Source organism: Stegodyphus dumicola, chromosome 3, assembly GCF_044657685.1.
Source record: "Stegodyphus dumicola isolate Sdum_Otavi_A_Nest chromosome 3, ASM4465768v1".
NCBI lineage: Eukaryota > Metazoa > Arthropoda > Arachnida > Araneae > Eresidae > Stegodyphus > Stegodyphus dumicola.
The window spans coordinates 104,706,242-104,730,558 of NC_140770.1; the positions used below are offsets into that span (position 1 = coordinate 104,706,242).

Consider the following 24,317-nt stretch of genomic DNA (forward strand, 5'->3'; position numbering starts at 1 on the left):
AACATTTACAAGCAATATAACTGCAGAAATAATTAAAGTACGTTATCTTTTCGTATCATGAACGAATTTTACATAGGATCATTTTGAATAAATAAATGTAATAAATCAAAAACAAAATAATTTAAAATATATTTGCGTGTAAAATATTTTGTCCGTTTTATTTGTTCTATAACATACTTCCACTTCCGTTAGTAATCCTACATTGAACACCCGCGCTTTTATAAGCTAAATGAGAAAGCCTACCGTCAATGTTTTTTTCGCTTACAAGATTTTAATACAATCCAATAAGAATTGCTTGTTTAAACATTCTTCGCAAGCGTTTCTTATGAAGTTTTATTTCGTATTATTTAGCTTCAAACTGCCATATGAACAAAATAATATGCACCGAAAGTAGATTTGCATTTATTTGATTCATTAGTAAATGTGACTATGGACTTGAGCCCATTTTAACTGTGTAAGCATTTTGAAATACTTTGCATTTAAAACACAAAGAAAATAACTATGATCTGCATTTCCAATACTTATTTTCACATAATTAAAATCAAATTATCTGGTGAATTAATTATTAAACAAATATGTTAAAAATTTTCAAGAGCTTTTCCTTGAACAAATATACAAATTCTTGAGGAAAAATACTATAATGAAATAAAAGCAAACACCTTCTGGTAGAGTAAAATCCGAAATAAATATCGTCGATGAAAGCTATTTCTTGAAGTTTCCTAATTTAAGGTAAGCATTCAGTGCTTGAAAAAAAGCTTTCCTGATGAGATTCTGGTACGCGTGCTGAAATTCATCACTGAAGATTCGAATGAGAGTTTACCTATTTCAGAGAAGTGGAAACTAATGTCATTGCGTTCCCAAAACTTCAATCTTGAAGAAAAACGCATTCGATGGCGATGATGAAAACGTACGATGGGAAGTTAAGGCTCTTCCTTTCAATATACCTGCATTACTCAAGAGTTTATTTTTTTAAATAAAATTAATTCTTTGGCCAGCATTTTTAGCTCTCAAATACAGAAGGTGTATATGTAAATATATTTATAATCATAACATAAAAATCATAATGTTAATTATGCTGCCTTTCTATACAAAAATGTTTTCTGGGAAAACTCTATGGCAATTATTTTTAAGTACAAACAAATGGTAACCAGCCAATTTTTAAATACACCCAATTAATAATATTTTATTTACTTCTTCCTTTACTGTAAAATGCTTATAATACGGAGTTTCCAATATTAAAAACCTTATTTCAAAGCTCTCTATATACGAAACAAGTCATGAAAACTTGTGAAATTTCGTGAGGGACTTAGTGAGGGGATGGGAATGACTTTAAGTGAAAAAAAATATTAGTTACAAATATCGCCCCCACCAGAGGAGAGTGTATTGATACATTACACATTTAGACCACCTTCACAATATTTTTACAATTTTACTATATTTATAACAACAAAATATGTTCCACATGATATCCATCATTTTCATCTACCATCTAAAGTCGCAAAACAGCTTTCTCCACAGTTGGTCGAAGTATGTGCTCGGAAACGTTGAGTAAGTGATTTGAAATGTTCGCTTTAAGATAAGTTCAATTTCTTGGATTTCAAGGAGTTAAAAGATGTTTCAAATACCCCAGACAGCAAAATGACATGGACTATGGTCTGGAGATCGGGTAGGTCACACATTACGAAAGTGCCGGCAGAAGACACATTCTTCTATAAAATGATGTTTAAGAACATTCTTAAACAACGCGCAATGTGTGTAGGAGCTCCATCTTGCATAAAGATTATACGTGCAGGGCACTAACATGCTTGCTGAGCAGGGAAAGTTTCGTTTTCTAACATCGATGCAATGGCTTGTTGGTGACTGAACATGTCAATGGATTTACAGTACGAGCCGAGAATAAATAATGCAGAAAATCAGCACCCTACCATCACTTTTTGTAAATGCACCTGAACCTCTCAGATAGCGCGCAGATTTCCTGAATTCGGCAGACGTAAATATTCACGGATCCGACCAATTGAAAATGCGTTTCGTCTGTCCACAGAATATTCCTGCTTCTGCTTCCTTGAAGTTCTTCTGAATCGTTCTCAAAGCGAAGAAGAAACCAAAGTGAGAAACGGAATCGAGTGTCAGAACTACTGAACTCGAACCGCTCAAGTGTCAGAATTGTCAGAACTCAGTGAAATTTTGTAAGATTAATATTGGAATACCTTACGCACTGCAAAAATGTTGCAAGACCTTATGAACAGTTGAAAGTGGCCTATCCAATGCCTCTGCTACACATCGGTCACAGGTGCTAGCTAGAAAGTTCAAAGCTCTCGCCTCTACCACCTGAAGTGCAATCTCTTGTACTGCGTCCGAAATTTCCGTAGAGCAGCTACTGAGGTATTACAGTATCAGCAAAACAATTTTACAAACAAAGCGCTATCTCGTATCTCGTACTCAATGTAAGCAGCAAACAGATTAAAAACAAAATTTCTAGATTTTATAATAGATTTTCGTAACTTCGATAAAGATTTAAATTTTTACTACAGGTTTTCAAAGTAAACGCCCTTTAATGAAGATATTTATAACTAAATTCTGTTTCGCTAAAAGACATTCCCACCCCTTCATTAAGTTCACCAATAAATTTACCATTTTTCTTATGAATGTTTTGGGCTGTTGGCAACTTTGAAATAGCATTCTTTAATTCTGGACTCCTTGTATATAAATGCTGTTTAAGTATTAAAACAAGGAATGATAAATACTCAAGGCATCTTTAAATTCTAAAAACATTTTCGGGAAGGCCTTTAAGTTTTTTGCGAGTTTTTTGTTTGAAAGTCCTTTACAAAGAGTAGTAGGCAACCTATTTCGAAAGGAAGACAGCAGCTTTGAGTACCTTTGGTATAATCTTGATTGCAAGTTTTTACGATGAGTAATAGCCATATTCTTGACTAATAGCGCTAGTGTTATTTCGGCTTTGCGATCATTATAAAGCTATTAAAACTTGACAGGATGTAATCTTACCTATGAAATAGAGAAAACCACTCTTAATATGAAACCGAATATTATCAGTAAACCCATTTCGTAAAATAAGAAATGATTGTCACAAGTACAGAATTCATTCTAATCATGAGAACATCTCATTCGCAAGAATGTCTTATTTTCATCGTAACACGAATCTGAGAAAATACTGATATAAATTAAACTCAAACTGACATTTTGAGCAACAGACATCTCCGATAACATAAAGCTTCTAGCAAGTAATAACATTTTGTTATTTTCTACGTGGAGTTACAGTTGTTATAGAATAAAAAGAAATTTAATCTACCATTTCTCGACTAATAATAATAAAGTCACCCATTTTATGAGTCTCTGAGGTTCTTTTATGCCAGTCTACAAATAATTTACTGGTCCAGAAATATCAGCGGAATATACTGAAATCTTGAAATATTAAATTCATAAAGTTCTAATTAATTTACGTGCCCTTGGCTACTAGAATCTTAAGGAAGTCTCTAGCGGCTATTTCCTGATCTTCTTACAACTATAAAATATAAGTCCAAAGAAGGGTTAAAATACCCTTCTATTCATTTAAAGAAATGCTAACAGAAGGCACCTCTCAGGCGTACGGGAAAGACTCCACTTGCTCTTTAACTTCAGCTAGAGAAATAAGAAACTAAAATAATTCTAACTAACTGAAACATAGCCGAAGCTGTACAGAAATAACTAACCGTATTGGCCCGTAACTAAATCTCACCGACAAATTCTAACAGGCATGGAAGACTACGGCCGTACGTAATAAAATAGGCTTAAAACAACGACGTGGCCCGAGGTCAAAACACTCTGTACTAAGAACTTCTGAGCTCTTTTTCTGAAGTGACTGAACTTCCCATTAAATACTGGTTCTACTACAATTACATGAATAGCGATGCTGAAATCTCATTCTGGCAGGCAGTTGTAGATGTAAACAAGAATTTAAAGGAAAAGGTTTAAAAATTAAATATATTATTAGGAAATTATAATAATCCCTACAAGTTGTAGCAGCTATCAGTTTTTTTTATAATAGATCACACGAAAAATCAGCTATGCTATCGACGGGTTTGAATTCCAAATTTTCCGATGTTCTACTATTTTCATTCAAAAAACACGCAGCAAAAAGAAGGCGAATATTCCTTACAAAGTCAATGAATTCTTAGTAAATTTTGCTTCAATAAAGATACTTTATACATACTGCTTGAAAACTAATCCGATATCAGTATCTAACATACAATTAAAATTAACTATGCAAACGAAATTTTTCGGAAATAATATGGATATATATAATTTAAAATAAAGAAATCAGCGTTCTTAATATGTCATAGTTCTGATTTTGTTTTAAAAATTTTCTCCTTTGTTCAGATCAGTATTTTGGGTATCTTTCGCATGCCTCACGTTTTCTGTAGGCTTCACACTGTATCGGTAATATGTGCCTAATATTTTTTCTTTCTATCATTAGATATCGTTTCTAACTAGTACAGGACAACTTATCGCTGAAGTAGGATCGCAAATTTGTAGCGCTAAAATAGGGGAAAAGACCAGGCAAAGATATATAAGGATCTAGACGAGAAAATCTTGGAAATTATTGCAGTGGAGAAAAGGAATTATAATAAACATTTCACAAAAATTTCCTGTTATAGGAATTTAAATAAGCAGTTTCATTAAATATTTCTCAGGTACGTAATTATTCTAACCCTTTAAAATCCGAATAGTTTACAGGAAATAGCAATATAAATTGCTAAAATTAAAGAAATATGCTTCGTACTTTTTTTTTTTTTTTTTTTTTTTTTTTTTTTAAGTTGGTACTTATTTTATGAAAGTTTAGTGAATTCAAGGTTCATTGTTTTAGTTTAGATTTTGCAGTAAGTCCGTTTTGCAATATGTTTTTCGGCAAATATGAATCAAATATTATTATGAATTTAAAATTAATTTAATTAATAGTGGTATGAAACGTAATCCAACGATTATAATAAAACGATTATAATAAAAAACGATTATAATATAAATAAATTAGAAAAATATCTGAAGTTAATGAATTTAATTAAGCATCATGAAAACATTTTTTCTTTGTGAAATCTCAAAAAACACGTAAAATTCGCTCAATCCTCCCTTTGAAATTCGCGCCATGGTCTAATTATCACTTCATTTATAATGAGCGTTTAAAACAGGTATCTATATTAATGAAAACATCCTAAACGTAAATATACTGTTATGAAATGTCCAGTCGAGGTAAGATAGCTTCCCCGCAAAGCGGATTTAGGGTTGCCAGAAAATGGCAAAGAAAAGCAGGATCGCCATATTTGGCTCGAAATCGCAGATTTGGTGACGAAATCGGCGATATGCCATAGATGGATGGAGAACATTCTAGAACGAATTCTTACCGATTTGGCCCAGAATGTTCTCCAAGGAAGGCAAAAAGCTATATAAACCCTGCTTGTGAGCAGAATAGCAGTCTAGTATATCCTTGGTATATTGCGAATTGGTGCATCGAGAGTGCGCATTGTTGAGGCTATCGAGTGCATCGCGAGTTAGTGCACTGAGAGAATGTATCGTGGAGTGCGTCGTGAGAGTATCTACAGTATGTTGACTTCAGTAGTAGTGTTTTAAGCTCAGAGATTAGCTTGGTACCGACCAAATCGAGTCGAGAGCTGTAATTTAATACTTTGCCGTAAAGCTGTCTTCAGCGTTGTAGCCTGAAATCTGTAACTCTTGATTGTTTCAGCGTATTTAATGTAGTCTTTTCGACGACTGTAAACGTGTTTTTGGAATAGTGCTGAGTAATACTGGCTAATAAATTGTGTTTTCATTCTTCATCAAGTGTTGTTGTTAATCACTCCGAATCCACGAACCCGTAGAAACACAACAATACGTTCTGCGCCTCACAAATAAAAGGTGAATCAGAAGACTTTTTGTTCTTACCTGAGTTAGTAAAACACGAAATATCCCTTCCTAATACAATCAAAACGTCCTAATTTAAGCTGTGTGGATTGCGTTAAAATAGAGTGCTGCAAAATTTACTAGAAAGCTATATTTAGCAAAATGTTTGGAAGCAGATTATGAAAGATAAAAATTATATTAGTAACACACTAGGAATAAAGACTGAATTTCAAATATGCGTAACTAGAATGGTTTAAATTCGAACTCATTTCTGTAAAAAATGAAACCTTTTATTTGATCCATAAATCTATGATTTTGCTTCTGGTGAAATCACATATAAATATTCTATAGGTCATAAAATATTTATAAGTGATTATTATTATTATTTAGAAATCTATTTTTACAAGGACCATATAAAAATCTGAGATTCACTTTAATGTGTTACATAACACGTATTATTATCTTACAGCTTAGGCTACTTTATTTATGTACTAAGTTAGAATTCAATTCTCCGTTCAGCTACTTAAGAAATATTTAATTGTGCAGTTCTTTTGGAAATCATGTGAAGAAAAACGCAGTAAAAAAAAACTTTTTTGTTTTATACAGATATAAAAAATGCAAGAAAAATGCATGCAAACTTGGATATTAGACTTCATTTTAGTTTTCCTCTAAGCATAAAATAGACCATGGGAATATCAAAGAATTAATATATTTCGAAGAATTAATTTATTTCTAAGAATATTTATAAGAAGAAAAAATTAGTCAATTTTTATTTCGTAGAGTGAATATGCTTCATCCTAAGTAAATAAATTCCTCTTAGAATGATCCCCATGATGTGACTTCCCTCTTTGATAGTTAGCATGTATGCGCTTTGCTCTACTTAATCTTAGTATGAAGAAACATTTCATGATACAATGGACTGTTAATGTTTTATGTCGTGGAAGGAAGAGAAAAAATTCGTATGGTAGAGATAGTTGAACATATATTTGAATATGTCAGTTGTAGTCATTATCCACGTTACATTTTACAGATACTCTTTACATTTGTCGCGCTAATCAACATAAAATAATTACGTAGTTGCAGAATAAGTACTAGTACAGGACAGCAACATTTATTTCTATTAAAGCTTCTAGCTAAAATTTTCTTAATTATATTAGTTTCCCCTTTTGCTAATTTAGCAATACTCTGAATAAACCTATGTCGTCTGTCTTCAAAACTTTATAATCCCGCCGATTCACTACAATATTTGTAAAATAATCATTTCAGCAATTTACAGATTCATAATAATTTTCAGCAAAATTACATATGATCTGTCGAGGTGATAACTTTCTATCACGCAAGTAAACGAAACTCGCAAGTGAGCAAAAACAATTTCTGAAGCTGTTCAAGTAATTTAACTGGTACACAAATTGTATAGGGAAGGTAAAATTTTAAGATACATTAGAGAGAAGTGAAAAATTCATATATTAAATAATTCAAAGCTTTTTTATATGTGTATGTACTCTATACTGGAAGATGTATTTTCATTTATTAAATGACTTTATTCTATTTATTTATTATTCTTTTTAAACGTGTATGCTTCAATACGTTTTCCCGATTTTCTTATATGTTTTTCTCTTATCAAATTATGGGAATTTTATTTTTCTTATGATGAAGATTAAAATACTAGATGAATTAAACAAAATAAATATTAATTATTTTAAAATATAAATTTCCTAAAGAACAGAAAATACAGCAATGTTTGTGATACCGTGCTGTATAAAATGAATAAAAAAACATTCATAATTTTCTTCCGTTCAATAAAATAATTTCATGTGTTTACCACATGACTAATCTTATAATCCTATTAAATTATACAAATATTTTGCTTCACATAATTTAAACTTATTTTCTCGAAATATTCAAAATTAATTAACCGACACCTCAAATGGTAAGTTACAATGTAGGCCTGTATGTACATACATCAGGAAGTAATACCTCTTGAGTCCAAGTTAAATCCATTTTGCAATCCGTTTTGGAAAAAGGAATCATTTATTGTAATCCTGTGTACAGACGTCAAGCAAAAATATTGTCAAAATGGATTTAGAAACCGTCAAAAGGATTATTTCCGTTTAAATATGATAGCCGTACGTTTTCGCGATTATAATATTTCCTTTATTTTGTGCAGAAAATAAAAATTAAGTTATGCATTCTTAAAATGATTGTTAGTCATTCAGTACTTTATAGTAAAGCATATCTAATCTCTGCATTGTAAAATATATGGAATTAAAGGCTAACGCAAAGTTGATTTATATGAGATGAGAAATATCATCTTACAACCAGAATGGTCTCTTACTCCAAGAACTTTAATGATTTATAAATTAAAATACCACATTAATACGAGTACTTTAAGCATTGTTAGAAGATTCGTGTATAGGAACAATATCATTCCTATAAATCCTTTATCTTAAGTAAATATTAAATTTTATGTAAAAACAGTTCACGTATATTAAAATTAAATATTTGAGCTTTGTTTTGCCAATATTTACATTGCTGATAAATGCAAAATCCGCGCAACGCTTATGTTTTCTACGCATGCGAAAATCATGGATTCCATCAGATAAAAAATTAGGTGTTTCCTTATTAAGCATAATAAGATATAGCATATTTAGAAAATTTAAGAGATACTTCACTCCAAATATACATTTTTGCAGCCGCATATTTTGTCTAGAAACAAAACGAGGAGGAAAATACATTTTTAATTTGCTTTCCACATGACTTCTTTTCTTCGGTAGGATATGTCGTAAAATTCGTTGAAAAGGGAGTTCTTAAATGTTTACATATTCAAAATTTTACTGAAAATATTTAAATCATTGAAATTAGATTTCTGGTTACATTTTGTTTATTTTTAAACTAGCTAGCAACAGTCTGAAAGTTACTATCTCAGCATCTTTGTCATCCATAATAGCGGACCATATCTTCATTGCTAAAAGCACTTTTAAAATTTAAAAATTAGTAATATATATTGCATCTATTGATAAGAACATTTTAAATATAGTTCTTTATGATTGTTTTGGAAAGAGTTACTGCAGAATTACCTTCATTCTTCATAGTAAAACATTCCTTATTCTCTTCCAGCAAGATAATATCTCATCTTTATGGTGACATCCAAGATCCGCAAAAATACGTTTGTAAAGAATATTTCTGAATCGAATCCAGTCAACATAAAAGCAGCATATTTAGACAAATCAACGTCGAATACGTCATCATTAAAATAGGAGTTGGGAAAAGATGCATACTGCAAAACGTGACATTTCGAATTCCTGGAAAGGAGTCTGTCAAGTTATGTATCATAATCGTTAAGAATATCGTATTTGAAGATTTATATGATAGCATAAATTAAACAAGCTTTAACTAACTTAACGGCCTGTTCTTGAAACTGTGTGAGGCAAACAGCAAGTTGTTACTTAATAACTACATCACTTACAGGAATAATTGCAGAAAATATAACTAAGTGGGTTACAAATTAAACATAATATACTATCCCAAATTTAAACAGCTGCTCCGGCAGATGGCAAATATTTAAATATAAAGTTGTTAACTCAGTCTCATTAACCTACAGGAACCGTACGAAATTCAATTATATATAAGTACTACTTTCTGATATACACCCAGAATTCTGTTTACTAAATCCAATACAATCAGGTCCAAAATTCAAATTTAATACATAAGTATGCAGATAAATACCATGAATTTAACATCAGCACGCGTGAATAAGCAATTAAATAAAACATCGATATAATTGCATTAAATGCGCATGAAACTGATACTCTCGACTTTCCTCTTCATCTCACAAAATTTGTATTACCGTCTGGAGTGCGTTTTAATAGCGTTTTAACAGCAAAGGTAAGAGTTATTAAATAAAAGCAAATTTAACTGAATAGGAACAACAGCACTGATAACAAATGTTAAAACATAAAAACAATTTAACCTAATAATTTACGGTTTAGATATCGCTGAAATATAAATATTTAGTTAACCTTATTAGTTATCATTTAATCAGCATATTTAATAGGCGAAAAACATGCATAATGAAAAGTAATTGCTTTTCGTAATAGGAATATGATAATTGTTTTTGTCATAATTGCTTCCCAAATATACCAAAATGTTTTATGTTCATTGCATTCCATAATCACATGGAATTATAAAGCAGGTTAAAAGTATAGAGTATAGTGAAGTAAATATTATTGAGAAATAATTTTCGATCTGTTCTTCTGCAACGCATACAGTTAACGTTTCACATCTTTTGGTGAGTGCTATTTTTTTTTTTTTTTTTTTTTTTTTTTTGTTGTTGTTGTTGTTCAAATGTCATGATTGAAATCCCACCATTCTCTCCTTCTTGTTTAGAAATAGATGATTATGTGTTTCAGTAAATTTATATTGTTTCTTCCCATGTAATCTTATATCACATGATTATTCTTTTAGAGTAGGTGAACTAGGGCCTAGTTGTAACAGGGATTCAACATGATTTTTATGAGGGACCCTATTAGGTAACCACACTCAGTGTCCCGCCAAAGCCAATAGTGAGAGGCTGAGTGTACGAGCTCCGTTTTAGATGATTAATGAAAAAAAAAAAAAAAAAAAAAAAAAACTCTGAAAGTTTTCACATTTTAAATTACGTCCAAAGAGGCATTTTTTTAACGTTTTGTGTGTTACCTTTATTTATTAAATACTATGTTCTTCGCACTTAAACCATAAATTTCAGTTCAATAGCAATGTCGCAAAATAATTTTAAAATGAGCACTTCTTTAGAATTTCCGATACACAGTTCCGCGCGCTGGAGATAAAAAGCCGCTCCCTCCCCCCGTAGATTGTTGCCATTGCTCGCTTTCAAATCGTTGAGCCTGTTACTCCAAAATTCATTAAAGGTTTACAAAATATGAAATCGATCATAAAACAAATTCCAAATTTCAAATTTGGGCTTCCACATGCCCATATTCGTAAGAGGATTACGTCATTCAAATTTCGATGGCTCTAGGTACCGTTGTTTTATCACAACGCGTGAAATATACATACATTTATGCAGATGTTTCCTTATTTAATTTCTTCCAATATAATGCAAGACTTTAACATTTGGTGGCAACAGTTTGAAAAGTGAAACAGACATTTATAGTGGTTCAACGCAAAATCGCAAAATGAAAACAATAGTCCTTTAGGGACAAAACCCTTTGGATTAATATTTCAAAAACTTTGATTTAAGATGTTAAATTATCTTTATTTTAAAATGGTGTTACAGATTTATTTTGTCAAAAAGTTTTAAAACGCTTCTTTATTTTTTTTAATATTTGCAATGCATTTTTAAAAATCAAAAAGAATATCCGAATCCATATAAGAGGATATGTTGTAATATGTTATAGCTTGTCCCGAGATCTTGATTTATGTAGATGGTCTTTCCTCTTTGCTAACTTGCAAATTACTTCAGTCTGTAGAGTCAATAGGTTATTTTGAAGCAGGAAGACGTGAAAATGCGCAATGTCCTCGTCAGGGCTGGACTTCTCGAATACGCGGCGAGTGTGCTACCGTTACTCCAAGAACGCATGCTGTAATGAGAGAGAAAATGTCTTCATTATAAGTCTATTTAGCTTACTTTCCCAAAATATCAAAATCGATTTTTGGTTCTCGAAGGTTAGACTACTGGTTAAGGCTTCACCTCGGAAACAATCTATCAGAGGCCGACGCAAAAGAAAATTTTCATTCTAAATGGCACACCCAAAACAGAAGCTTAGAAAAAAGAATATGAAGAGTGAATTAATGAGAAATGAAAGTAGAAAAGAAAGGTAAAGCAAAATGCAAAGTTAAAGAAAAGATAAAAAAAGAGGTAATATGGAGGAAAAACGGGATTTTAAATTAAGACACAGATTCTGAAACAGAAAAGTGGTTGTGCATTTGCGGAGATGCCTTCAGCGAATCTGATAAAGCCAAATGGCTGCAATGGTTAATTTGTAAGACGTGAACATTCGGTAAATGTGCGGAAGAAAACTAAACATCATTTAGGTGTTCTAACTACAGTTCTGATGAAGGATAACTGTTAGGTTGACTAGTTAAATAATTTAATCTTTTTTTTTCCTATAAGCCCTTTGATATCACTCATTGTCACTACACCAAATAGCAATAATCGCCACTTATTATTATTAGCCCAATTGGGTGTTAGTCCAGAAGGGCTTTTAATTTCATTTTGGCATTTTGCGTTGGCTATAAAAGTCTGAGTCACTTATCAAATTGTTGCCAGCAAATATTAGGATCCTGCATTATATTTAAAGAAATTAAACAATGGAGAATTTTTACGAAGTTATGCATGTTTCTCGCAATTTGAAAAACGGCGGTACCTAGAGACATCAAATTTTGAGTAACGTATCCTCTACTCGAATATGACCCACTGGAAGCCAAAACTTGGAATTTGTTTTATTATTCATTTCATGTTTTGTAAAACTTTAACGAATTTTTAGTTAACACACTCAAATATTTCAAAGCGATGAGTGGCAACGCTGTCCAAAAAATATGTCTCCAGCGCGGGACAGTCTATTGAAAATTCTAAAGATACGATCTTTTTTAATAATTTGGGATATTGCTGTTGAATTGAATTTTATGAACGAAGAACATGATATTTAATAAATAAATTTTAAAGAAAGCGTTAAAAAATCTGAATCCTTTCGGATTTTTTTAATATTATCGTTTTTACTGTTACTACTTGTCCCATGTTTGTTAGAGTATACGGAGCAATGTTTGTTATAGTACGGAGCAAATTGTAACAAACGAATAGTTTTAACAAAACACTCCTTTTGCTACAATCAGAAAAATAGCTGAATGTTTGTTTTCTGAATATGTTGAAGGAATAGTTACCTTGTAAAAAAATAGTAGTTATAATTAAATAGTGAATATATTTAAAAATATAAACACATTTACAAAAATGTTACAATTAGTACCTAGCTCTCTTACACTATATTTGTTTCATTCATTAGAATTCTGAATTTATCCATAGCACAATCAGAAATGAACAAACTTAATCCAATTGCTTTTTCTTTATAAACATTTCCTTTGTCTATCAGAAATGTGCTTAACTTAGACACTAACCCTACGTCTTTTGTTACAGCAGGTATAATTATTGGAGGTTTCTTGATAGATGTATCTTCTCCTTCATGGACTGAATCTTCTTCAGCTAAAGAATTCTTTGAGAACCATATAATTCTTTCCCTCACTCATTATTTACAGTACATCTGGTGAATTCCTCGCAGTCATTTATTCCAGCTTTTGCTTGGAACCACTGTAGCTAAATGATTGACTTTTTTCGGAACAGATAGCTTTGTCTTCATGAATTATATGTCTGTAGCAATTATTCTACTCTGATCTGCTAATTTTGCTTGACAATGTAGCAATCTTCTTTTGATTTATTACAGCAATTAAAATTTACAGGTCGGGTTCAATGAAAGCTCTGATCATTTCCGTTAGTTTATGTTAGAATACTCATCTTGCAGTTTTGGGATACTTTTGAAGCAAGTATTTTAAATATTTTTAATTCTTTTTATCATACGAGAGACACACTTCTACACATTTTTCGTATAATCAGTATATATTCGTTCTATTATGATTAATATTATGGTTTAGCCTTGTAAGGCACTTTCTCTCTCCTTCCGGCATGCCTTTTGGTGCAACGGTTAACACCTTGGCACGTTTTCGACAGGTCCAAGTTCAAGTCCCGGTGAGGGCATTACTCATTTTTCATGTATTTCTGCTTCAAAAAAATCCTATTGTATCTACAGCCTTTTTCAGCATTTTTCCTGATCAGTTCGAGGTAATACACATTAATTACATAACTCCAAATTCTGAGCAGTTTGGGAAATTTATTCTAGATGTTTATTTTAATTAAATACTTAGGCTATTTTTCTTTAGCTAAAAATTCACAGCTTATTAAGCTTTCGCTAAAGATCGTTATAAATATTTTGAGCCTTAATATGAATGAGAAAAAGTTGCGATTCTTGTTATAGAAAAAACCAGATTCCGTTGTGCCTTAAGGAAATTAATAGAAACTTCTAATAGAAAATTTTAAATTCATGAAAAGCGAAGTAGGATATTGATTTTCAGAAAGTTAATTACGCTTTTTTTCTCTAAGTAAGTTTCCTGAAAGTATATTTCTTAAAATTTTGGACAAGATAAAAATATTTTCTCGTTTCATACTTCATTAACTTCTATGATAAAAAATGCATAATACGAGTTTATGAATTAATATTTGCTTCTTGACTTATGATGATATTATACTTTCATTGTCGCTGCTGTAACGTATCTCACTTGTCTGAGAGTAACATCAAAACAAGCACACGAAATTCAATTCATCTTCGCAAGGAGAACAAGATTGAGCTTGTCGTTGGCTGGAGCCTTAAGCACATACTGGTGATAGTACGACTTCACTTCCGTCCCAATTTTTATAGAGAGCACCCCGAGAGGAGACGCGTCCGAGGGTCTCTCACCGCTCTTCCCCTACCACTAACATCTCGAGAGAACTTTCGGCTCACCATGCTTTTAGAGTGCCCCCTTGCTGCTATACATTTAGAAACATTCATGCCTTCTCCGGGATTCGTATCCGCGCCCTTCGGTATTCCAGTAGGCTTCCCTAAAGACTCTACCGTCTGGGCGGTTTATACCTTCATAATCCCGCTTTTAAGCTGGAAATGTGTTTAACAGAAGGTGTATTAATATATATATATATAAGTTTTGCCAAGCTTGCGGCGAAGTTTATATTGAATTACTGCTGAGCAAAATAATTTGACACAATTTTTTTTTAATATTTCACTAACAAACAGATATAGATACTGCGTGACTTTTTTGTTCAGCCTATTAAATTATTTACATTTTTATCTGTACTTCACTTAAACTTATTTCCTCGGATTATTCTAACTTAAATAATCAGACTCTCGTTGTAAGTTGAAAATGACATAAAAAACTGTAAATTTTGAAATAAAATAACCTGGTTAATTTTCGTCGCTTGGGAGTCAAACTTCTTGTAATTTTTTTTTCATAGTGAATATAAAATGTACGGAGAAGATATAAAATATAATTATAAAATATATTTTCTCAACAAGATAAGTACAGAAACCGCGAGATAGCATTAAAACTTGGATTTTGTTTTATTTGCATAAATTTCTTTTTAAAATTTGACATTGCCAAAACAGGAATGTTTTCTTAATTTAAAACACAAAAGTGTTTTAAAGTATATGACAACGACCAAAGATTGCGAAAATAAAGATCACTTAAGCACTTATTACTGGGTAAGGGAAGGGTATACTTAATGTGTGTATGTTTAATACTACAGATTGCAATGAAAAAGGGAGGTGCACAACTAGATATTAAAGCAGTGTCAAATGCAAAATTCCAGTGTCCTACGGCTAATCGTTTTGGAGTTGTTCGCTATACATACATGAATATATACATACGTATAAACGTCACGGAAAAATATTTTTGAATCCATTTTAAATGCAATTTGAAATCCGTTTTGGAAGGAAGTATCCTTTGTTTTGTCCGTACGTACAGACGTCACGCAAAAAAATCTTTCAGATGACTTCAGGTACGGAAAGTCATTTGAAGTATGGTACCCGAAATTATAATACTTCATTTACTTCGTGCAAGAAAATAAAAGCGATTTTGTTGTTTTCAAGCTACCTCAAATGCTTACAATTATTAAAAATCTAGTAACAAGCTGGTTACTAGATTACTGTATTACTGTTAAACTTAACAGTATTTAAAGGCTAGAATTTAGATTAATTTCTAAACAGAGGGGATATTACTGCAACTAAAATCATCCATATTTTCATTTTCTTCTACGAGCGTGACAATAAATGGTAGAAAAGATTGTGGTACTGGGTACGCGCTGGTGGTTTGGAAAATATTGTTTTAATTTTAAAATAACTTTTCTTCTTTCATTACTTCTTTTTCCATTATAAACAAAACTGCCTTGTATTTGCCTGCTAATACACTTACTCGCATGTTATGTTTCTGTCATATAATGCATTATAAATAAGATTCAAAATTAGACGTGAGTTATGTGAAGTACATAGTATTTTTACACCACCGTTACCGCAAATATCAGACGCCGAAAACTTCCTATGGCTGCTAAGTTAAAACTTTTGAAACAGATTAAGACGAAATAAATCGAAGTTCCTTTTATCTACACCAATGGACTACATTCAAAAGAACAGATATTATAAGCTATTAAAGATATACAAAATGTTTGAAATTTTTATGTGGAAGGCAAAACCATACGCATTCTTCTTAGGTACATGTGCATATTCATGGAAGAAACTTTAAAAGAAACTGATTTTTGTTATGTTATAAGGATTTTAAGTTTTACTAACGTTTATTTTATTTTAAACCTTGCTCCCTTCTAGACTAGAGGCGTATCTGCACTTAGCTTTTCACTACTTACGCAAGTTCAAAAGGCCAAACTTCGCGTTAATAGTCTCTATAATGCCTTTAACTTGTATAAGACTCTTGTATAATATAACTCTCTTGTATATAAGTCTCTATAATGCCTTAAATTCTTATTTAGATAAGTTAGTTATTAAGTGAATATTTCTTACTTACGTTTTAGACCAAAAGCGTTGGTCTCTGTATCCCGAAGTGCGGGAACTCCTGTACGCTTTGAGAAATGAAGGGTAAAGTTAACCAACCCTTCTTGAGTCGTTTGTTTATTCCATGCACACACGAATATACCTTGAGTAAAATTCCTGTTTCCATTCAGGATTTCTAGATGTTTCAATTAGAAGGAACAGTAGTTTTGACAATGTTACTTACGAGAAAATATAAGCTACAAATTCAATCGAGATTCTGACAAGATAGCCATTTGCTCAAAAAAATTAACAGTCGTCGAGAATAAATTTATCGAAAAATAATTGGACATATAATCAAATTCATAAAAGATGCTTTTTATTTAATAAATACTTTAACGATTTATTTCTAGATTATTAAAGCTACAATTTAGTTGAACCTGATTGAATTGCCTAGTCACCGATGAAAAAAATATATTTATCCAAAAAGAACCTTTTTCATTGTTAAGTTTACAAATTACCCAAATTTACCCAATCATTAAATATGGCACTATTATTCAAATTTAGTTTTTAATGTTTTTTTTTTTTTTTTCAAGGGTTAAAAGTAACTTCAGGAGTTCCTCTGTACGCTAGTTCGAAAACATCAGATGTAACGAAATTTAAGCAAACAAGTAAACTTAAATAATACGAACCCAATAGTAACAAAACGATTAATTCTCCAATGCAATAATTTTGATTGGAAAAATACCTTTAGGATTCTAAATTAATTAATATTAAGTGGTGGTGTATTTAATTATGGCAAAGCACACGAGGGCTATCTGCCTAAAGGGAGGGATGCCTTTCGTGGAGGACTTTCTAAGGGAAACTGGCTCGTATACACGTTACACATGGGGAAAACCACGAAAACGCCCATGCAGCCAGCCCGTTCGCAGGATTCGAACCTCAGACCGAACTACCAGTGTTCAGCGTCTTTACCGCTCGGCCGCTGTTGGGCCAATTAATATTAAGAGACATCAAAATTCATCAACCGAACACAGGTTAAGGTTTTTTTTTAATTCTGAACTAAAATCTCATATAATCTCATCTAACACAAACAGTGAAAGTTTATGCATATAAAGCTTCTTTTAGCAATCCTACTCTATTCACTGCCATCAAACATTTACAAAACTTATTGCAAGAAATAATTTCACTTAAAATATCTGTTTTAAAAATTTAAAGAATTTTGATGGATCCATTAAATTCTTCAGAACATATATCCATAATTTAAATCTCTCATTGTTACATCGTTAAAGACTTAAAATTTTATTACAATATTTGCTTTATTTATATCACTTCAGCGTAATAGCATTTCTGATTTTATCTTAGTAAACTGGATAGAATTTATTGGATTATAGCAAAGCATACTAAGGTTATCTCGTAACAGAAAATGAGTACACTCTTCAATTAATTGAGCTAATGGGTACGTTAAATCAATCATCCATTGAATGAACCATATCAACGAGCCCTCATCATTTGTAAATTGTATTGTTGTTGGACAAGCATATATGTTATTTCATTATACTGATATAAAGATAATCAGTTGTCATGAGTATCGAATTTTCAAGGTATTAGAATAATGTTTTCCGTTCTATTTTGGGAGTGCATTTAGTTTAAATCCTCTTATTCTACTTTTGTTCAGCCCAGGTCAACATCACAAACATCAGAACACAACATATATTTTACAACACTTTTATTCTTATTTTTGAATGACGAGCTCTACATTCAATATGTGGTTAAGAACAGGTTTACAGACTGTTTTAATTGTATTTCTTTTATACTTTACCTCTGTATCTACTAGTAATTTTAACACGCACGCAAACATTATCTCTATTATACAATCCACATATTTTACCCAAGGTAATTATTTTTTCATCTGTTGGTGTCTGAATGTAAAACAAATGCTCAAAGGAAAATTTCGCTTTTCAAACATAAATATACATTTCTCTATAAAGCTTCAATTATCACAAACTATTGTTGTACGCTAATGAATCTTCACTTCAAATTTAAATTATTTTAATTTCATATTTTAAGTTAGCTCCTGTTAGTCACAATTGAGATTAGGCATAGCTATAGTACACACGATATATACTATTATAACTAGGTACCCTATATAAAGAGACGAATAATTACGCAATTTATGTCGCATTTACTTAATGTTAAATGCGGATCACGTCATTTAAAAATACGGGTTTAATTATGTGTTCTTCTGTCATTTGAAAATTTTGCCTATTTCAGAATTGACGTAGGTATGCACTATGGATATATGCGAAGCATATAGTTTTAACACGATTTGCTTAGAAAATGAAGTAACAGATAATGTTATTAAAACATGAATGAAATATTTAGCAACAGATAACTTAAAATATAATCAAAAATAAATTATTTATGAGCATACCTAAAAAGATTTAAAGGTTAAAATAAATGCAATCTTGAATGATAGCACTTATTCAAAATAATATACAGAAGTAAAACAAAAATTAAATCTGAACTAAATGACCTACAACCTTCAACGTGAAAAAAATCCATATTTCTACGATTGCGTAAATGAAGAAAGATATCCAGCCACTTGTAGAACGAATATTTTACAATTCCGAATTCCTATTTCTTTGCTTTGTAGAATACAGAATCACAAAAGAAAAAGAACTGGAAAACATTTTAAATCTTTCGCAATTTATCAAATTAGAGAACTAGCTCACCAGCGGCTGAGCGGTAAAAACACTGGTAGCTCGGTCCGAGGTTAGAATCCCGCGAACGGGCAGGCTGCATAGACGTTTTTGTGGTTTTTCGCATGTGTAACATGTATACGAACCAGTTTCCCTTAAAACGTCTCCGCGAAGGCACCCCCCTTTTAGGCAGATAGCCCTCGAGGCTTTGCCATAACCACATAAACCAAACCAAATTATAGAGCACGTAAAAATGGGAAGAATCGTAGAATATTTCCCTTTATTTTGAAGCATTCTTAAGGAAATTATTATTTTATTACACTTCGAGTATTTAATAAATAGCTAACCACTAACCACTTTTATAGCCCAAAAAGCTATTAATTTCGTTTTGGCATTTTGCGTTGATTTACTACAGGGTGCGGCAGCGTTCATAGCGTAATTTGACTTGCGTAGTACAATGACGTACTGCATGAATGCGCGCCAGTTCGTGCCACATTCGTGTACTGAGATATGGATTTGCCATTTCGAGTGTGACAGTGATATGGATCGGTAGAGTGCACAGCATCGTGCCTTTGCTGTTGAAAGTTATTTCAAGAATAACTACTCTGCTATTGCTACCCAGCGTCTATGTCGGCAACATTTCTACTTGGGACGTCATGGGAAAGTTCCAGATGGACGGACCATTGCGACAGATATTTCCAGGTAGAGTAATTTCCTGTTTTGGTGACATTTCCAAGCCGCCTCGCTTTCCTGATCTTTCATATGCAGACGTTTTCCATTGGGGCTACCTGAGGCAATACGTTTTCCGAACACGTTGTGCCACCATTCCTAAGTTGAAAGATAGCATCAGAACTGCCGTCGTCAATGTCCCAGGAATACATTACACTGAGTTATTGCAAGCTTCCAACGCCGCCTAGATGAATGTGTTGTGCATAGGGGGCACCATTTGACAGGAATCATATTCAAAAAGTAATCCACGCAATGGACAATGACTTACACATTAGTAAATGGCATACCTTTAACTATTAATTGACATAAGAGTTAATAAATAAATTACAGTTACAGCCTTATGCTGTGTTTTTAATATTCTACTATGAACTCTGCCGCATCCTGTATAAATGTCTCTTCACTTTTCAAATTCTTGCCACCAAATATTAGAGCCCTGTATTATATTTAAAGGAATTAAATAATGAAGAATCTGCATAAATATTTGTATGTTTCTCGCATTGTGCTGAAACAAGGATACCTGGAGCCATCAAATTTTGAACTATGTAATCTTTTACCGAATATGGGCATCTGGAAGCCCTAATTTGGAATTCGAAATTTATTTTATGATCTATTTCATATTTTATTAGACATTAAAGAATTTTTGATTAACAAACTCAACGATTTCAAAGCGAGCAATGGCAAAACTTTACGAAAAAAAAAAAAAAAAAAAAACATTTCTATCTCCAACGCGCGTGACTGTGTATCGGAAATTCTGAAGATATACTCATTTTAAAATTATTTTGCGATATTGCTGTTGAATTGAGTTTTATAGGTAAGTGCAAAGAACACTTAATAAATAAAGGTAACAACACACAAAAGGTTAAATAAACGTCCTTTTGGGCGTAATGTAAAATCTGAAAACTTTCAGATTTTTTATAGCTTTTTTGCCCTTTGATTTTGATACTTTTATCCTTCTTTTCCAGCTTATCCTTCTTAAGTATCATAACTACACTATTTCTATATAGGAAAGCACAGTGGGCTTTCATTCATTTAGTGATGCGACAGGGTATTAACGACTATTGTGTGAAAGAGCCATGGTTACATTTGTGCTTGCACTTGCCTCTCAGTGGACTTAGGTCAATTTCCAAACCCTAGAAATAAAAATGATTTATTTTAATTTATCAAATTGCAGCCTCAAGTTCCTAAATTACTCTTAGTAGCGTTAAGCGTTTCTGTAACCACATACCCGAATTCGTTTAAAGTAATAACAACGCTTACTCACTGTTATTGGTATAGGTGCCGTTTTTTCTAGTGTATGCAAATTACAGATTAAAATTACAAAGTTAACTCAATTTTGTAACTTCATCTAATCAAGAAATCATTTTAATTCAACCTTATTTAGTTTTAAAATTATTTATGTTGGTTATTCTACGCAGGAAATAAATTGCCAACAATAAAGAACAACTGTGCATTCAGCTTTTGAGCTCGATAACGTTTAGTAATGTCACAAAGGGTTCACATTTAAGGGCAAATCATTTCATTTGCATTATTTATATTCAATCCGTATTAAAATCAAAGAATTAAACGTACCTTTAGTGAGAGGGGTTAACATCAGCAAATTGACGCAAGCAGCTCCATGACCGTGACCAAACACCGTGACATTTTTAGGATCACCCCCAAATTCTGCCACATTCTCCTGAATCCAGTGCAGAGCGGCAACTTGATCCATGATCCCGTAATTACCTCGAGATGATTGATCTACCGCTGGTAAGAAACCTGAAAAGATACAATTTTTAGGAAAGTTTTACTTTCTGTTTTTAAGTTTTACATGAAAAACAGAAACTGAATGATACTGTCAATTGGGCACATTTAAAGGCACAGTTTTTTTTTTTTTTTAAATTTTTTTAGAAAAATACACAAAAACGTTTTAAAAAAAGTGCTAAATCTTTTTTTTACTTGACGTTAAAAGCCATACTCAATTTTTCGAACACAGATACCACGTATTTTGTTTATTTCTCATTTTATATTTTGCCGTTAAATCCTTATTTTCGATACCGCAAATGTAAAATATTTACACACTAGCTAAAATTTAATGGAACGTTCATGTTTACAAAAGCGTGAAGAAGTATTAAAACTAAGTCTTTTTTTTTAATTAAAATTTACCTGAATCAGGTCATGATAGCATTTAAGAATGGTAAAATTAAAGTATAAATGCCAACTTGTAAACAGGAGAAACATTTTTTCAACTGGATATTTTTTATTTCATTGCTGACGTGAAGACATCAATAAACGACCTATAATTTTTTATACTGAATTTAATATCTCAATGTAGTTAAAAATTCGAATTTTTTTAAGAAATTATTTAGAGGGATTATAAAATTGCTGCAAAGATATTTCTTGAGTATCATACTTTCAAGGATGAAGGGCATACTCTATGGATTTAAAAAAAAAAAAACCTTTTTTTATTATATACTCTAAGTAAACAAATATTAAAATTTCATAGTAAAGTAAATCAGTTATTAGACTTATATTCATCATTATGTATATACTCAGGTATAGCTTTACTGGCTGTTGTTTTTTAAAGCTATAATAATGTTTTTATAGTTCACGTTCGTTACAACGACTCCATTGCGTTGTACAGAAGGACACTGCAATGCGTTTTGGCTATAACGAAAATTATTTTTAGCAGCTGAGTATTTTAGCTAATTTTGTAACGAAATGATACTTTTGATGAGTTTAGTATTCTACTCCATAACGCAAACATGATCACCCAGAGGCCGAAAGATAAGATCGCTGAACACTGGTGCTTGGATCTGGTGTTCGAATCCCGGCGAATGGAGTGGCTACATGGGAGTTCGCGGTTTTCCCCATGTGTAACGTGTGTACTAGCCAGTTTCCTTTAGAAAGTCCTCCACGAAGGCATCCTTTCACTTAGGCAGATAGCTTTCAAGAACTTTGACACAATTAAATAAACAAATATATAATCATTATGAGTATATTTACTTAGAGAAGTTAAATTAAGAATAGAAAATTTATTACCAAATAAATTATAATTAATTATGCTCTTTTAAAATAGTTTTACCTAATTTAAATTATGGTGTTCTATTATGTTTCTTTCGGTCTATGTACGAGTGTGACAATTTCATCATTATCAAGAAGTAGGCTTGGCTCTTCACCTGATTCTAAGATTTCTCTCAAGCAAATATGCGACTAATTCAATGAAAAGGTTGGAAATCATTATTAATCAAAAAATATTCAATCTGTTCAATACATCTTTATGCAGGAATTGTGAAATAAAAGTCCAAAATTTGAACTTCATTAGAGGTTCATTAGAACTTGCATCAGAGGAATATTTCCAAAATATGTAACGCTAGAAATCTTTTTTGCATTGCACTATGTTATTAAAAGAAGTATAAAATATGTTATTGAGTAAAATTAGATACAATACTAAGAACTAATATTTACCACAATATTTATTAATGTACTGCAACGTTTCCATAGCTAAATATACATTAGTTTCACGGTTTCCCAGCAGTTCTCAGAATTGGATATCTTCTCGCCTGTTGTTAATGTTGTTATGTTATAAGGTATTTCTCTCGCCTTCCTAGCGTGCCTTCGTGGTGTAGTGGTTCTGCACGCTGGGCCGGTATTCTAGAGGTCCGTGTTTCGATTCCCGGCGAAGGAGGTTGCTAATTTTTCATCTGTCTGGCCTCCAAAAAAAATACCTAATGTCTCTACAATGTATTAAATAATGCTGAATACCAAGTGTGGATAAGAATGCAGTAGCTTATAGGGTACTTTCATCCTCCTTCCAGCATTCCTTCGTAGTGTAACGGTAGCACACTCGGCGAGTATTCGAGATGTCCAGGTCGAGTCTCCACAGAGATATTGTACATTTTTCACGTTTCTTGCTTCAGAATAGCCTAATTTAATGACCATCTAATAGTGCGCCCCAAACTGAAATGCGGTGAACAATACTTCGTTAACACCAGGATTTGGCAACTGGGTTAGAAAATCTCCACTCGCCCTTTAAAAGGAGAAGTATATTGGGTATTTTCACTATCACTCCAGCATGCCTTTGTGGCGTAACGGTAGCACACTGTATAAGTTTAATAATGCTATAATTGTGCAATAGTGTCTCTCCAAGTTTAATAATTCTATAATAGAGTACCGTAATATAAAATGATGTTGCAAATTCAATGAGTAAAATACAGACATTCCATTGCTTTAAATATATTACTTTTTTATAGCTGTTACAGAAAAAAATAAGCAAAGGTACAAAAAGATGTAACCATCGCTTCTACTAAGCTTCATATCGAGAATTAAATAACTGTACATCGAAATTCCATGTATTTGTAATTTTCTGTAGACGAATAGTATGACGTTATCTGATGGGTTAGAAATCGATATATGGAAATGTCAGCCAACGGAAGTTCTAGCAAAA

General features: G+C 32.0%; 1 protein-coding gene across 1 annotated transcript in view; it reads right to left on the reverse strand.

The window, feature by feature from the left end:
• LOC118198026 (neuroligin-4, X-linked-like) overlaps positions 1-24,317 on the reverse strand; it is a 559,965-nt gene that overhangs the window by 112,134 nt on the left and 423,514 nt on the right. The window contains exon 3 of the mRNA XM_085813114.1: positions 21,464-21,649. Coding sequence (XP_085669240.1) covers positions 21,464-21,649 — 186 coding nt within the window. The remainder of the gene's footprint in view (positions 1-21,463; positions 21,650-24,317) is intronic.